The following is a 14,652-nucleotide window of genomic DNA, read 5'->3' as shown; positions in this document are numbered from 1 at the left end:
AGTCTAGTGGATAAGCCTATGAAGCTACCAAGCTGGGTTTTTTTAAATCCCACAGATTTCCCTGCTGGTTTGAAGACAACAGCTATGATGAGTGATGTCAGCTTTTTTTGTACAATGAGAATGTACTACAGTCTGCAGTCAGTACTGGAACAAGAAGCAACAGTACTATCCTAAAGTCAGTTTTCTCTGAAGTAAATTCCAGGATCACTGACAAACTGGTATGTGACTATGAGTAGTATTTTCTTTTTTGAAATGTGATTCACACTGTTCAAAAGCTGCAAAGTTCTGATTTATGTTTTTTTGTGGTTCAGATCCCATGACCAGTCTCAAATGTCTCACTGAACCGCTTTATTTTTCTAACTTCTTCCATGTCTTTATTACAGGTAAGTTTCATTCAAATGTTAGCACATTCCCACAGAAACCCTTTTTGTTCTCTCAAAATAAGTACTTCAAAAATCTGCACAGTGCAGGTGAAACTGGACATTTTGAAACAAAGTTCATAATTTCTATAATTCATAAATTCTTTCATTTCACCTTTCATACTTCCAAAGTTATCACAGTGTTCAAGTGTAGCTGAATTCATATTTCCTTGTAGAGAAGTGTCAAGAGTTACTGGTTATCCTGCTCCACTAGAACTGGATAATCTCGTTGCCTGACCATAGTTAAAACATTAAATTGAACTGTCTTGAATATATACTGCAGATACTGCACAGTCACAGTCTGGATATTTCTGCCTGTCATATTTTCTAATCTTTTGGGGGTTAATTTAATTTTATTTTATTACTAGTTGAGGGAATTGGAATCCCAATCAGAACGAACTATCTCAGACAGTATTCTCTTGAATCAAAAGAATAAATCCAGGAAATGGTCTATGCTCAGTCTCTTATGTTTCAGTTTATCTTTTCTGAATTTGGGGTTGAATAATTTGGATGTTGTTTTGGGATCAGTGAGTAAAGAAGTCATTAGAGTGACACACAAGGTTACAGTATCAGTGTGGATTTATCATGCCATACAAAGCATGAATTGGACACTTTTTGACATAGCACATGCACACTGGGAAGAAAAATTCAAATGGTAATAGTAACATCTACTCTGGTGTGCAAAAACTCTGGAGATGGAAAAATATAGGAAAATGACAAAAAATGTGTCAGAGAAAACTGCTTTTTACATATCCTGATCTGAGAATTTCAGAAAATTTCCTAGATGACCAACTGTCATTGTTTCACCTCATTGCAGTTGTTTCTCCTCTGTTAGCTAATGAGGTTGAGAAAGACTGTAAAGAAGCCTCTGCCAGTCTTTCTACACTGGTATTTCTGTTTGATTGGTTAGAAGCTCTCTCGAAACTCAGATGTGCTACTTAAACATTCTTGCTTCTATTCACTTCCTCTTGCTGCGTCTTGGCACAAGTTTAGGCAACACCATAGCTCAATCTGTAATGAAAAGAAGAAGTGACAGGAAACTACGATAGCTGCTGAACATTTCCCCCACCCCATTTCTTCAGGTTTAGGTACTTTTTTTAAAAAATAACCTTAAAAATTTGACTTATGTATGTGAACCTCTATGTGGGCACAATTTGTAAAGCTTTGTCTTGATATTGTTTCATTTATCTGTGCTGTGCAGAATGCAATGTTGAACTGTTCTGATGAATAATCAATAAGCTGACTTGGGTATCAGAGCAGTAAAAAAGAAGCCAGGTCAACTAGGAAGCACTTTCAAACATGGCTATCAGCTACAGCACTTCTAATTCTTGGCTGTCCTTGCTTAAAACTAAATCTGATGTTTCTGCTCCTGAATTCATTGCTAAAGAGAAAGCACAGACATTCTTCAGAAGTAACAGAGAGCAACAAGATACTCCATTTGCCTTATATGTGGTCAGTGAAGTTGTTTTAGTCTTGTAAGTTGGCTGCAGCAAATAAACTTTATATTGCCTTGTCCCAGAAACATCATGACACATTGTTAGCTTATCTAAATCTTGAAGTTAAATGAAACTTAGAATCATGGAATATGCTGAATTGGAAAGGACCCACAAGACTCATTGAGGCCAACTCCTGGTCCTGCACAGGACAACCCCAAGAATCACACTCCGTGCCTGAAAGCGTTGTCCAAACACTCGTTGAACTCTGACAAATTTGTTGCCATGACCATTTCCCTGAGGAACCTGCTCCAGTGCCCAAAAACCCTATGGGTGAAGAACCTTTTCCTAATATCCAACCTAAACCTGCCCCAGCTAGGCTTCAGGCCGTTCCCTTGGGTTCTGTCACCAGTTACCACAGAGAAGAGATCAGTATCTGTCCCTCAGGAGGAAGTTGTGACCTCAGCCACTCCTCATACAGCTTCCACTAATTGGACAAAGCTTGATCTTGGTGAGACTTGGGTGACAAGAGCTGTCAGTGAGAAACCCACAAAGAAATCAGTGTATGGGCCTGTGTAATAGTACACTGTAAAATGAGAGAGGTCTGCATCAGCTACATGGAGTAATGGGGTTGGGAGGTTACAGCTGGAAATGCAGTACAAGCTCATGGAGGGTACAGCTTCTGAGTTCACTTGGCTGTAGGAATTATATCTGCTATTCATTACTCTTTGCTCAGGCTGCAGAAAGCCTGTCCCTTCTGCAGTCAGATTGATCTGGTTGATGTATTAATCTTTCTTCTGAGTCAGAAAAGGAGTTACAAACCTGATTGTAACTGTCAGGCTGGGATACAGAGGCATTGTTGGAACACTTTTGGCACAGCAAAGCTAATTAGGAAAGTATAGGTGAATCTGTCTCAGAGTAACTGTTGCACTACACTCCAGGATGTGGTGTCTAGTGAATTTGCATAATCTTGGAAAATACTGAAATTCAAAACTGTGTTCCTAAGCATAGCTCTTTTCCTCCATAGTCTAAGCAAAACCATTTGGTATCATGTTGTACTTCAGATTTCCTAACTTTCAGAGACACGGTGGTTAAGCGCCTCATTACAAATAATGTTATCTTTAGAAAAAGTAACAATCTGATGGCTCAGCATAATAGAACCGAATCACTCATGAAAGTATAACAGAGAATAATTTCTGAATGGATTTTTCATTCAAGATAGTACTACCTGCAAACTGGCAAAGCTCATGTATTTAATTTTGACCTGCTTTGTAAAAGATATTTGAAACAGCACAATGTAATGTCAGCTTACTTTATCAAGAGTGAGTGTTCATTACTCAAATTATGTTTCTCCTGGTATATACTATTTCTACATTTGCTTCTTTGCTGAAGATTTAGAAGCACCAACTCCCTCGAAGAAAGTGCATTTTGGACATGACTCATACATACTTTGAAAACATTTATCTATAGCTTAAAGGAGAGCATTACTAAGTTGGAAATTTTAACATTGTTATTCAGAAGAATTGTTGCGCATATTATTGAATTCCAGAGGACTGTTTTATTAATTTAGTGTGTTCCCATCATACACACTCCCAATCCTGCTTACTTGGGTTATTGAATATTTAACACTCAATAAAGCTCCTTTGCTCTGACTTTAATTGTATTTTTTCATTGTTAATATTTCTGTGTAATAATATATGGCTCTTACTGTTGCTTCAATCTATAATTACCAGTAAAGAAAAAGTGACCGTCTTTGGCACCAGTCTAGCTCTTCAGATTTAATACAGTAAATCTGTAATTTAAGCTTTGTTCAGAAATCAAATGATAACCTACTGTTTGTTGTAGGATATTACATGTAATCTGCCAGAGGATTTATGTAAAGCAGTGAAAAATGGGCTTCCTACAACTGTTTCATTGAGAAGAACTAGATTTTGGTCTTCTGTGAGAATTTCTGCCAGGCTGACACGCAGAGAAAAAATGCCAGGAATTCAGTTTGCCTTTAATAATGCCTTTATTATTTTAATGGTGGGATGTCTTTCAATTCTTTATGAAGCAGTCTGTGTAGAACTAGTAATATGATTTTATGTTAAGTTTGCTATTCATGTTGTAAAGTAGGCAGGATAAGCTACTTTACCTCGAGGGCAGGCAAAGGAGGAACTGTTAGTGTGAGGGAGGGGGAGTAATTTGCTATTGGACACTATCAAGAGCACCTTTCTCGTATGGATTAATGCAGATCTGACAGCCAATGTGGGAGCAAGCCGAATCAATGATGTACTCATTCTCTGCCACTTTCTGCTCACAAGTGCTTGCTGCTGGGAAACAGAGCACACAGTGGTTCATAACTCTGCTCAGCTCTCTAATGTGAACAGCGCATACAAGGAAGTAGGACGTAACGCCGTGGAATTTCTCACTCATGTATGGCATTGAAGATCTTGTATTTAGTAATTTGCAAATCTAAGTAGTTTAATTATCGTAACTTTATGCATATTAATGGTACTATTTTCTACTGCACAATTTTCTGTATCTTCATCTGTGTTTATATTTTGGGACTTTCACCCTTTCTCTGAAGGCGCATTCTCGTTGGTTCAGTCAGCACCAGTGGCTCTTGTATAATGGTTGCTGGATAATTTTTACCTAAAAGTTCAACTTCCAATTTCTGTCCAACTTTGCTGAGTTCCATGGGAACATATGCAAAAGCTAGACTCTGCTGAGCTCCGTAACTGAAACATCCAGATGTGGTATTGCCAATAACCTGAAAAAAACCCCAAACCAGTTGTATTTATTTTCAAGACACAGCAAGATTTTCTGAAAATTAAACCCCAACCAACAACCCAAACAACTAGACGTCTCACGTTTTGTTTATACACTTCAGATATCAAGCAAGTTTCAGGTGTGTCATGCAGTTCATAATATTCTCAACAGAGAGTAACACCACCTGAAACTGGGAATATTTTGCTCCTTGAAAAAATAGCCTATTCTTTTTATGTTCAGTTAAGTTGTCACTGAAACATATACAATACACTTGCATATGTTTATTATCTATAACAATGTAACTGCTAGTGACTATTTCAACACATTATCTGTGCTGAGGTGTGGAGCCCCAAACTTTACTATTGTTTCATTTACTTTAGGTATTGAAAGTGTTCTTAGGACAATGGTGAACTTGCAGAAAAGAGAACGGATGACAATACTTTGTCTCTGTTCCAACCCTAGTTTCAGAGACTCGATATCATTTCACATCTTCTCTGTAGGTATTTAGGTAGTCTTTACTTTTGCTTGAAGATTAGAGTGGTTATCATAGCTTCAAATAGTTCTGTGCCAGTAAAATAGAAATAATGCATTCACACTTGAAACACAAAGATTCTGTTCATGGAGAATTAAGACTGATTTTTTGTAACATGAACTACAGTCCTTCCTTGCCTTGCCATTGTGCCACACACTTTCGTTTCCCTCTGGATCAACATTATCTGTTTCCAGGATGAGATATACCAGTCGTCGTTTGAGCCCCTTTTCTTTAATCTGCTTCAGTGCTTGTTTTCCTGTAAAGTCTGCTGCCTGAAATAATACAAGATAATGATGATATATGTTTATTTGGGTTCTCCAAAATTTTTAGATATATAAATATCTAAATGTATCTCAATGTATTTGCCTGTCACTTAAGTATTTTGTATGAAATACAGATGAAATCAAATCTTTGGCAGATAGTATATCTTGTATCTTGGTATTTTTATACTGGTATATCTTGGTAACTTTATTCATATATTAGTTTTCCTAGATCTCAGCCTTTAATATCCATAATTCCAACGTAGTAGAAACATGTTTGTAGTGAGCTGTGTTACAAGACTACCTGCTCAGTTAGGGTTGTAAGCCAGAAGATTGTGCATCATTTCAGTGACTATGACAAGAAATGAATTCTAATACTCAGATCCTACAGCCTGGGCCTTGCTCTGTCAACTCACTGCCTTTTGGTGCCATCATCAACTTATGACAGTAACCTGTCAGTATTCCATTTTGGTGTCTCTGCCAGGCTGCACAGCTGGCAGTTTACTCCATATTCTTGTTTTAAGGTAGGTATGGTTTTTTCCCATATCTACCATTTTGTGGGATAATGCAGCATGTTTTGTAAAGAATACTACTATTGTTTGGAGTTCCCTTTTTCAGCCTGCTTAGAAAGGTACAAGCAGATTCTCATTCAGAGTCTTCCAGAAGAAGACTGCACAAATGTATGACAAGTATGGAGGTAGTCATTGGCAATTCTCTGAACCCTCAAGGATATGTAGGACAGTATTTACTGCATCTGATCCCATTGAGCTGATTCCACTAGCCTGATTCTATCACAGACTCATTTAGGTTGGAAAGGATCTCTAAGCTCTTTGACCAATCACTGCCTTGTCAACTACAGCATAGCACTAAGTGTCATGTCCAGTTGTTTCTTGAACATCTCCAGGGATGGTGAGTCCATCACCTCCCTGGGCAGGCCCTTCCAATGCTTAACAACCCTTTCTATGAAGAAATTCTTCATAATGTCCATTTTTGCTACTATGGCATAGATCAGACAGAACAAAAGAACTGTATTCAGCTAAATTACCAGACACCCACCAGCCTGCCCCATGGGCAGAAACATAACAGAAATTACAAAGTCCTCTAGCTTTTCAGCTTTTGATTCACTAGCAGTGAAAGCCATCTTAAGGCAGTTGATCTTAGGTCTGAAGCAGTTATTATATTAATTTGATGAGTGTTTAAGGGAAAATAAATGAAATATTGTTAAAGTCTTCAAAAATACTGTTTCTGTTCTTTAATGTCAATAAAGAATTATTGCATTGTGAGAATTACAAGCAACATGTACATGGAATAGATATTATACAGTTAGTTCACGTGTTCTTGTAGTTCTTCAGGTTCACATAAATCTGTTTGTAGGCTCAGAAGAAATTACTGAAGTGATGAAGAGATTTTGCACCATGAAAGGCTAGGCTCTGTAAGCAGTTGTGAAAAGCAGCTTATGAATCAGTTAAGGAGCAGTTAGTCTGAAAATAAAGGTGATTCAACTGGGGATAAAGCAGATACTGTACATAAGGATCAGAGCTGGCACCCTTTGGGGAAAGAAGGCATGAAACACAGCTCAGATCAGAAAAAAAACTGTGAGGATTCATTTTAGAATATAATGTCAAGATGCTGCACAAAATATAAAGGAAAGATCTCAAACCAGACAATAACCATCTACCGGTAGTTCCCTCTCACTTTTCTACTACATGATATCGGCAACTGTAGGATACCTACAATTAGAAGTGCAAATAAGACTGTATACCACAGCATGACTCACAGACTAAAATGCTTTGCATAACAAAGAGAAATACCAAGAAGGAAACATTCCACAGGGATACTTAGCACTGAATCAATTCCTTCCTATTCATGCAAATGTAATATCAGGTATTTACCCGCATAGAACACAACTTGTGAGGAACTAAACACAAGTATTCAAACGCAACTTTATATATTCTAGGTATGGAAACCACTAGAGCAAGCAGCTAGCAGGCTTTAGAATATGTTTAAATGTGGACATTTTTTGCCTGTTGGTTACAGATACAAAATTTAATTCTTTCCCAATTAATTTTAACTGGGCTGAGCTTTTGGCCACCTGGATTAAACCACTACATAGCTATTATGCTAACTGAAGATGCATACGGGGATTTAATGTAAAGGGCTTGTTCTTTGCTATTTTCTATTCATTGAAGTTAAGAATATTCTAGTCTTATTAGAATGATGGCTTGGAAAAATAACCAGGATGTAACCTAGAATTCAAACTCATCAAAATATACACCTCTCATATATATATATATATATATATATAGTTATAGTTACAGTTATAGTTAGTTATAGTTATATTCACTGCAAAAATGTGTGGATCTACATGTATAGATACATAAACACGTATACATACATACTGGAACACTGTGTGAACGTGCTTAAAAATGTATGTGTGAAAATACATGTGTATATATAACGCACGACTGCAAAAAAAGGGCATCTATAGATATAGATATAGATAGTTAGATATAGATATAGATAAATATATATCTATATATAGATATATATAGATATCTATAGATAGAGATATATATCTATATCTATAGATATGTATAGATATCTATAGATAGAGATATCTCTATCTATTTATATATATATATTTATATTTAAATATTTAAAGCACCTTCTTAAATTCCAACAATAGGAATGCAACTAATTCAGTTTACTTCTTTTATAGTTCTTGGGTACCCATGTCAATTGCACACTAATATATTTCCACCATTATTCATTTTTTCTTTTTAAGTGTATGTGCATTCCAATCAAGACAGGATTTGGAAGCTGACGCATTCAACCTCAGTCTGGCTATTTTGGTAACGACTGCTTCCTCTTTCTAGGAGAAAAACAGTCAGTTTGCATATTGCTTCCATTTGTTTTATTTTGTCATGCAAAATATAATGCAAAAAAATCGTATTTAAACCAGTATAATCCAATCAATGAATATATATTAAAAGAAACATCGTATTTAAACCAGTATAATCCAATAAATGAATATATATTAAAAGAAACAAAACCAAAACAAACCCAAAAACGAGAAGAAAAAGAGGAGAAATAAATGAAAACACTAAACAATTCCAACCTTGAACAAATACAAAATTTAAAGCTGCTCTTCACTGTCAGAGTTTAAAAAAAAAAGACTTGACATGTAGGAAAAATGTAAAATGTTTATACTAGCTGAAGTAAAGACAGTCCTACAAAGCTAAGCTTAAAATACAGAAGACATTCCATTGTCTTGGCATGAGTTCCCAAAACATTAAGTTTTGGCAGATGTAATGGTTTTCACATAAAATAACAGTTCTTAGACACCAAAGATAAAGACAATATCTACTGCTTAGCTTCATTTAATTTGAGTGCAGCTCACCAGATAAAAAGATGGGCTGTTCCTTTTCACTTGTGTGTTAGATAACACACATATTAAAATGGAAAATCCTATCACAAAGACAAATCAGCTAAATTTTTAAAATAGCACATAGCTAAAGGTATACCACTGATTTTCATCTATTAACATGCTGTATATATGTATTTTCCTTACCCTTCTTATCAGGTTTTACTTCGTGTTAGTTGCCATGTGTTTGATAGCACAAGATAAACCCACTGTTTTTTAAAAAGAGTTTAGAGGACAATAACCAATGAGGAGACTTTTTTCACAGTGAAATACCTGGAAGAGTTTAACTTACTGTGTTTCAAATATACCTGGCTTTCAATGGCACCCCAATCCTAATTCCAATCCTCTGTAAAAACCTCTTCTAGTTAAGGGAAGCAAAGGCATAGAAATTATCTACAGACCTGTCAAAAAATTTTAGACTGTGCCGTTTATCAGAATAAAGTCGAAGTATCTAAAAAGAAATATGCTGTATTTGTTCAACAGCAACTTGCAGTGAAGACATACAACTCTCTCAACAAGGAACGGTTGTAATTTATTCAGTATACCACTTAGGACTATGGGCATAGAACCAAATTATGAACACAGAGTCACCCAACTGAGTAAGGCAGCACAGCTGCTGTGATCTGCTATAACCATAACGTTACAACACACTGGAGACAGCCTCTATACAGTATTTTGAAACTTTTCTTAGCTAGATGCTTTTTAATTATTTCAGGGTAACACTCCAAATTATATCTGCCTCACCAGCCTGACAAATGAAGACAATTTTTCTTCTCAGACAGCAAATATTTGACAAGTTTCTTTTTCTGTAGAAAATCAAAGCTACAGCTTACACAGCACAAAAGAGTTTTGTAAGGGAGATGGCCAGTCTGTATGTATGGCACCTGCACCAATGCATCTTTCATTCAATCTACCTAAGCCTTTCTTGTATGCAGTCAGCTGTAGGAAATTGGTATGATACAAACAACTGATGAATTACTGAATTATTTTGGCTCAAAATCCCTATCTTAGTGCGTGCTTATTCCTTTACATGGCCCAATAAGCAGACAGGGAGTCACCTAGATGTGCATTTTATACATACAACAAAATCTTTGCAGACCCTTTCTAACATGTTTCCTCAGCTGTAAATTTATGGAATAAATCTTCTGGTTTTTGACCCACTGGACACCAAATGAAGTAATGATAGAATATGGTTCCACTCCTAAACTTAAATTTGAATGGGGACAGGATTTAGGTGGAAAAGTAGACTCAATTAATATGTTATAGGCATAATAAATGGGGATTGAAAGTGGGAGGGGGAAATACTATGCCCCATCCCAAATTTCCTATCCATCACTCCATCCTTTTTCCTATCCCTATCCCTTCTTCAGTAAAGCCTCTGTTCTTTCTTCCTCCTCTTCCCTTTCTTGTGTGGAGTAAAGCTGGCATGAAACACAACCTTATTCCAGGTTATGGAGTGGGGTCAGTGACCACTGTTGTAGTCATTCCTCTCAGAACGAAGGGATGCAAGCTGGAGAAGTGAAGCAAGGGCAGACAATGGCAATCAGGGGGAGATACAGGCATTCTTGAAGCTGAGGCTGTTCCACACCAAGACCATGGGAACACAAGTTGGACTTAAACAACTGAGGGACAGTTTTGGCAGAGTGGCCAGGACAGAAACAAATGACTAGAAAGTGGAGGGCATAAAACTGTAAGTCTAAACCTGATATCAAAGGAATAAAAGGGTGGAGACACATCCTTAGAACTGCTCATCCTAGTTTCCCGATAGATAATATCTTACGTATTGTTATGTTGGAGGTTAGGTCAATACTCAAGGACTGGATCTTGTCATTCACTCACCTATAAGAAGCTGACGGGCGTGACAAAACTTCTATTCATAATGCATACCAAAGCAATTAAATTCTCATGTGTCTAACAGGTGCCATAGTAAAAACCACCGATGTCAAGGTGAGAAAAAGAGGTAGCACTTGTAGCCTGAGAGGTGTGCTTTCAAAAGGACATTCAGGCAGTTACTGAGCAGGGTTGGAGGAGATGAAATGCAATTAGTGATAAGTGTACAAGGAAAGGAGAAAAGAAAAAAAAAATATTCTGTATATAGAAAAATCTGGAAAGAAGTTTGGAACTGAGAACAAAAAACCTGCCCCAGTACATGAAGAGGCCTGACGCAAAGAAACACTGCCTTGGCAAGCAGTAGTTTCTCCTGGTGGAAACAAACGAAATATGGGTTAAGTACTCGGATCCTGGCCTATAAGAGCACCCTAGAGCAGAGTTCCAAAGGCTTTCCTTCATCTACTGCACTCCCTTCCCAAGCCTCGGTGCTGTTCCCAAGTCTCTGCTGCTGCAGAGAGTGTGACCAGGAGATGGCAGTCTTGGATATAGCAACACAAGCACATACCCACAAACAGCCAACTGCAGACTTTGAGCTCTTCAGGAATGTTGTTATTATTGGATTCACAAGAAAAATCCTTCTGAAAAAAATTAATTTCTGTGAGCTGGTATGAAGGCCTTTAACATCAAGTTTCACAGAGTTTCTGGTCCATTGCAGTCAGGAGGAAAATAAGGCTGTTTTAAGCATTCAGAGGTGATATGCTACATCTTTGAGCACTCAAAAACCTGAGAAAGTGCAAATGTGCAGAACAGTATTCTTGGATGTGGACCAAAAAGAATTGCATATTTTCTTCTTAAAAGATATTCTGTGTATTTCCTGGCACAGTAACTAACATTAGGACTCTATTGAATATTTAGTAGCAGAGTGCTTATTAATGAGATGAGGCTATCTAACAACTTATCTAACTTACTAAATGTAATTGAACAGCCAGAAGAAAGACAACAGATATTTTTAAAAATCCCATTGCTAAACTGGACAGGATTTTGTTGGGAAGTTATGAAAGCATTTTATACTCTAAATTATACATTAATCCTGTTAGTGTCCCTCCACTTTAGTTTAACTGCAGCCCATCCTGATCATCTGTGCAGGAAGCAACTAACACTAACATTAGTGAAAAGGGATTATCAAGCAGAGTCTAGAGGAAACCACCTAGAACAATGCCTCAGACTTACTGACAAAATGAAAGTTGCCACAGAAACCCTGCTGAAATGGATTTACTTATTGACATGTCATAATTTAATACCCTGTGAGGAAAAATAAAGTCAGCTTAAGCTTTTAAGTTTTTCCTATGATACATCACAAAAAAACTACTAGTCTTTTTGTACATGAAGATGATCTATATACCAAGCTTTCTAAACACAGGGACTACCAGGATTTTATGGGGACTTTACATTGCTTCATATATATTCCCCAGATATTTTAATGTCCTCTTGTAGAAATTAAAATTCTTTTTGATCGTATTACCTTCACTGGCATCTGGCTCTTCATTCATTTTAATCTGTTTAGAAAGTGTTTTCATTTTCTGTGACATACCACTCGAGATTCACTGATGCTGAAGTCTTTTCACAACAGTTTTGTGAGCTATTTCAGCTGTTTGTTGCACAGTAAGAAGCACTCTAGTAATTAACTCAACAGTGCCTTCTGGTTCTAATTTACACAGAAATCAGCACTTTCCCCAGCTGGGGGCGCATGCTTAAAGGAATGATCCTTGTGAGGAGCCGGACAGACCAAAATGTCAAAAAGAAGTATTTAAGTATATGTTGCTTGTAGTTTTTATCTCGTTTGCCCCTTTTTGAGGGGAAAGTTTCCACAACAATAGAAACAGATAACAAAGGAGTATTTTGCTTGTGTTCAGTCACGGCGGCCTGTAAAGAATGGTGCAACAAAACCAGAGGCATGGAACTGGGACTCAAACTGCCAAGAAGCAGAGTAAATAATCTCACACTGCTTTTCATGCTGCAGTGTTTAGAGTGCTTCCAATAGCTGAATTAGCTCAGGTACCTCTGAAGCGTCAACATACAGTCACAACTGCCCTCATCTGAGTCAATAAAAAAACATTGATTATTTCCTTTTTCACATTAGTTTAGCAAAACTGGCAAATGTTTCAGGCTGACACCCTGCATTTCTGCAGGAGACTCATTCATGCCCATTTGTCTACAATGTGAGTATCTGCTCTGGAGAACTGCTCCAACCCTGCATTTCAACCATGAGGAGAAGTGTGCAGAGCAGTAAAGAATCAAGTGCTTCCTGCACATTAATGCCTTCGTATGATCTGCATGGATATCTTGGCAAGCAACAGCTTTCCCTCCTTATGGCTGCTTTCCTATTTACACTAAAGGAAAGGGGGGAAAAAAAAGGAAAACAAACAGATGTATCAAAAGGAAGTGGAAAGAAAAACAAGTAATAATAACGTTTTTTCTTTTATCTCGATTCCCTGCAATCCTGCTAATCTCTCCTCAAAATGAAAAGGCCTTGATTGGTAAACACAGCTTAATCCTAATCTATAAAATTCTGCATTTCCCTTGCATGTGTCACTTCCTCTGATTAAGGCAAAACTGTACTACCCAGTAGAGAGAGCTGTAACTCCACTACATGTAGGAAGTGCCATTGACATCCTTGGGAGTGCCATTGACATCCATCCCTGCCTCACTCCTGCATAGGTTGAAGAAATTTACCTTCTATAGACAGGTTCAACAGTGAGAGGAAAACCACCTTCCTGGGACTGTCCTGTTATGGTTGGTGAAGTTGTCTCATAATATAAAAGCATCCTTTTAAGTTTAACATGCTTCCATAATTCTTTCCTATGCAAAGTTTAGGATTTGCTTTTTATGTGGAGCTGTAACTTAAAGTTTGGGATTCTTATCAGTTCTACAGCGCCTCCACATAACATGGCAAAAATATCAAGGACTATTTATTATCTAATTTATTACCATTTCAGGTATAAAAGAAGCAAAAATAATAACAGTTTGTCACTGTATCACATTACAACATTGTCAAGTTTAAATGTTTTGCAAACATATTTTCTTCTTCATCTCACTCATATACTTTAATTTACAGATTAAAAATTGAAGCAAAAGATTAAGTCAGAAATAACCCATCACTTAGGGTACCTCACTTGAAATCTCTAGGACCAGAATTTTCATGATAGAAATTTCAGATCCATTGTGCAGCCAACTGCTGTTTGAGTTGATGGAGATAGCAGCAGATGGCTTTAGATCCGCACAGGACATGATTTCATCATATTTCATGGAAAGGTCTCTATTTGACAGAGTTTAGACATTTGGTTTGTGATTCATTTGGACCAGGAAAGAGAAATACAAGCAATTTATTGTATCTATTGGACTAAAACAGAATTTGAATTCCTAAAATATTAATACAAGAAAAGTGAGCTTGCTGATCAAAGGAGATAAGAGTAACATCTTTCTTTTCTTTTTTACTGCACAGTTAAATTCAACTAGCTCCATTCTCTAGCCTTCAAATCAGGTGAAAACAAGTTATGAGCAGAGGACCTCTTCAAAAATTCCAAGAACAACTAATTATTCTTTTAACCAATATACTAGTTTAACTTATATTTAACTTACTGTTATCAGTTGTCCCTAGCAGTTCTAAAAATTATAGTTTTTTCAGTAATTGTTGTACCAGAGTGGTAGCCAGGGAAAAAAATCCTAGAGATATCTGCTTTAACAAGAACAAACAGGTAGAATATTTTCACAATATGAACAGGTTCATTCAACTTGTGTATATATATATATGTACATATAAATATATATATATACTATACGTTTAAAAAAGTACATGACTAAAATTTCTCTCTGAAAATAAATCACAAAGAGTTATTTATCACATAGACAACATTTAGCATTTGCAACTTCTTGATCTAATGTATAATTTTGTTAGCAAGAAACATGGGGAAAGATTTTTTAAAACAAGTTGGTACTTATAAAG

The 14,652-nt window shown here is 36.7% G+C and overlaps 1 protein-coding gene across 1 annotated transcript in view; it reads right to left on the bottom strand.

Moving 5' to 3' along the window:
* Window positions 1–3,839: 3,839 nt before the first annotated feature.
* DMGDH (dimethylglycine dehydrogenase) overlaps window positions 3,840–14,652 on the bottom strand; it is a 40,903-nt gene continuing 30,090 nt past the window's right edge. Inside the window, exons 15-16 of the mRNA XM_039567103.1 lie at window positions 5,273–5,407; window positions 3,840–4,604 (exon numbers count right to left, since the gene is read on the bottom strand). Of these exons, the coding sequence (XP_039423037.1) occupies window positions 4,389–4,604; window positions 5,273–5,407 (351 nt within the window). The 3' untranslated portion in view covers window positions 3,840–4,388. The remainder of the gene's footprint in view (window positions 4,605–5,272; window positions 5,408–14,652) is intronic.

The sequence above is a fragment of the Corvus cornix genome, chromosome Z, assembly GCF_000738735.6.
Source record: "Corvus cornix cornix isolate S_Up_H32 chromosome Z, ASM73873v5, whole genome shotgun sequence".
NCBI lineage: Eukaryota > Metazoa > Chordata > Aves > Passeriformes > Corvidae > Corvus > Corvus cornix.
This window is presented reverse-complemented; position numbering and strand designations above follow the sequence as displayed.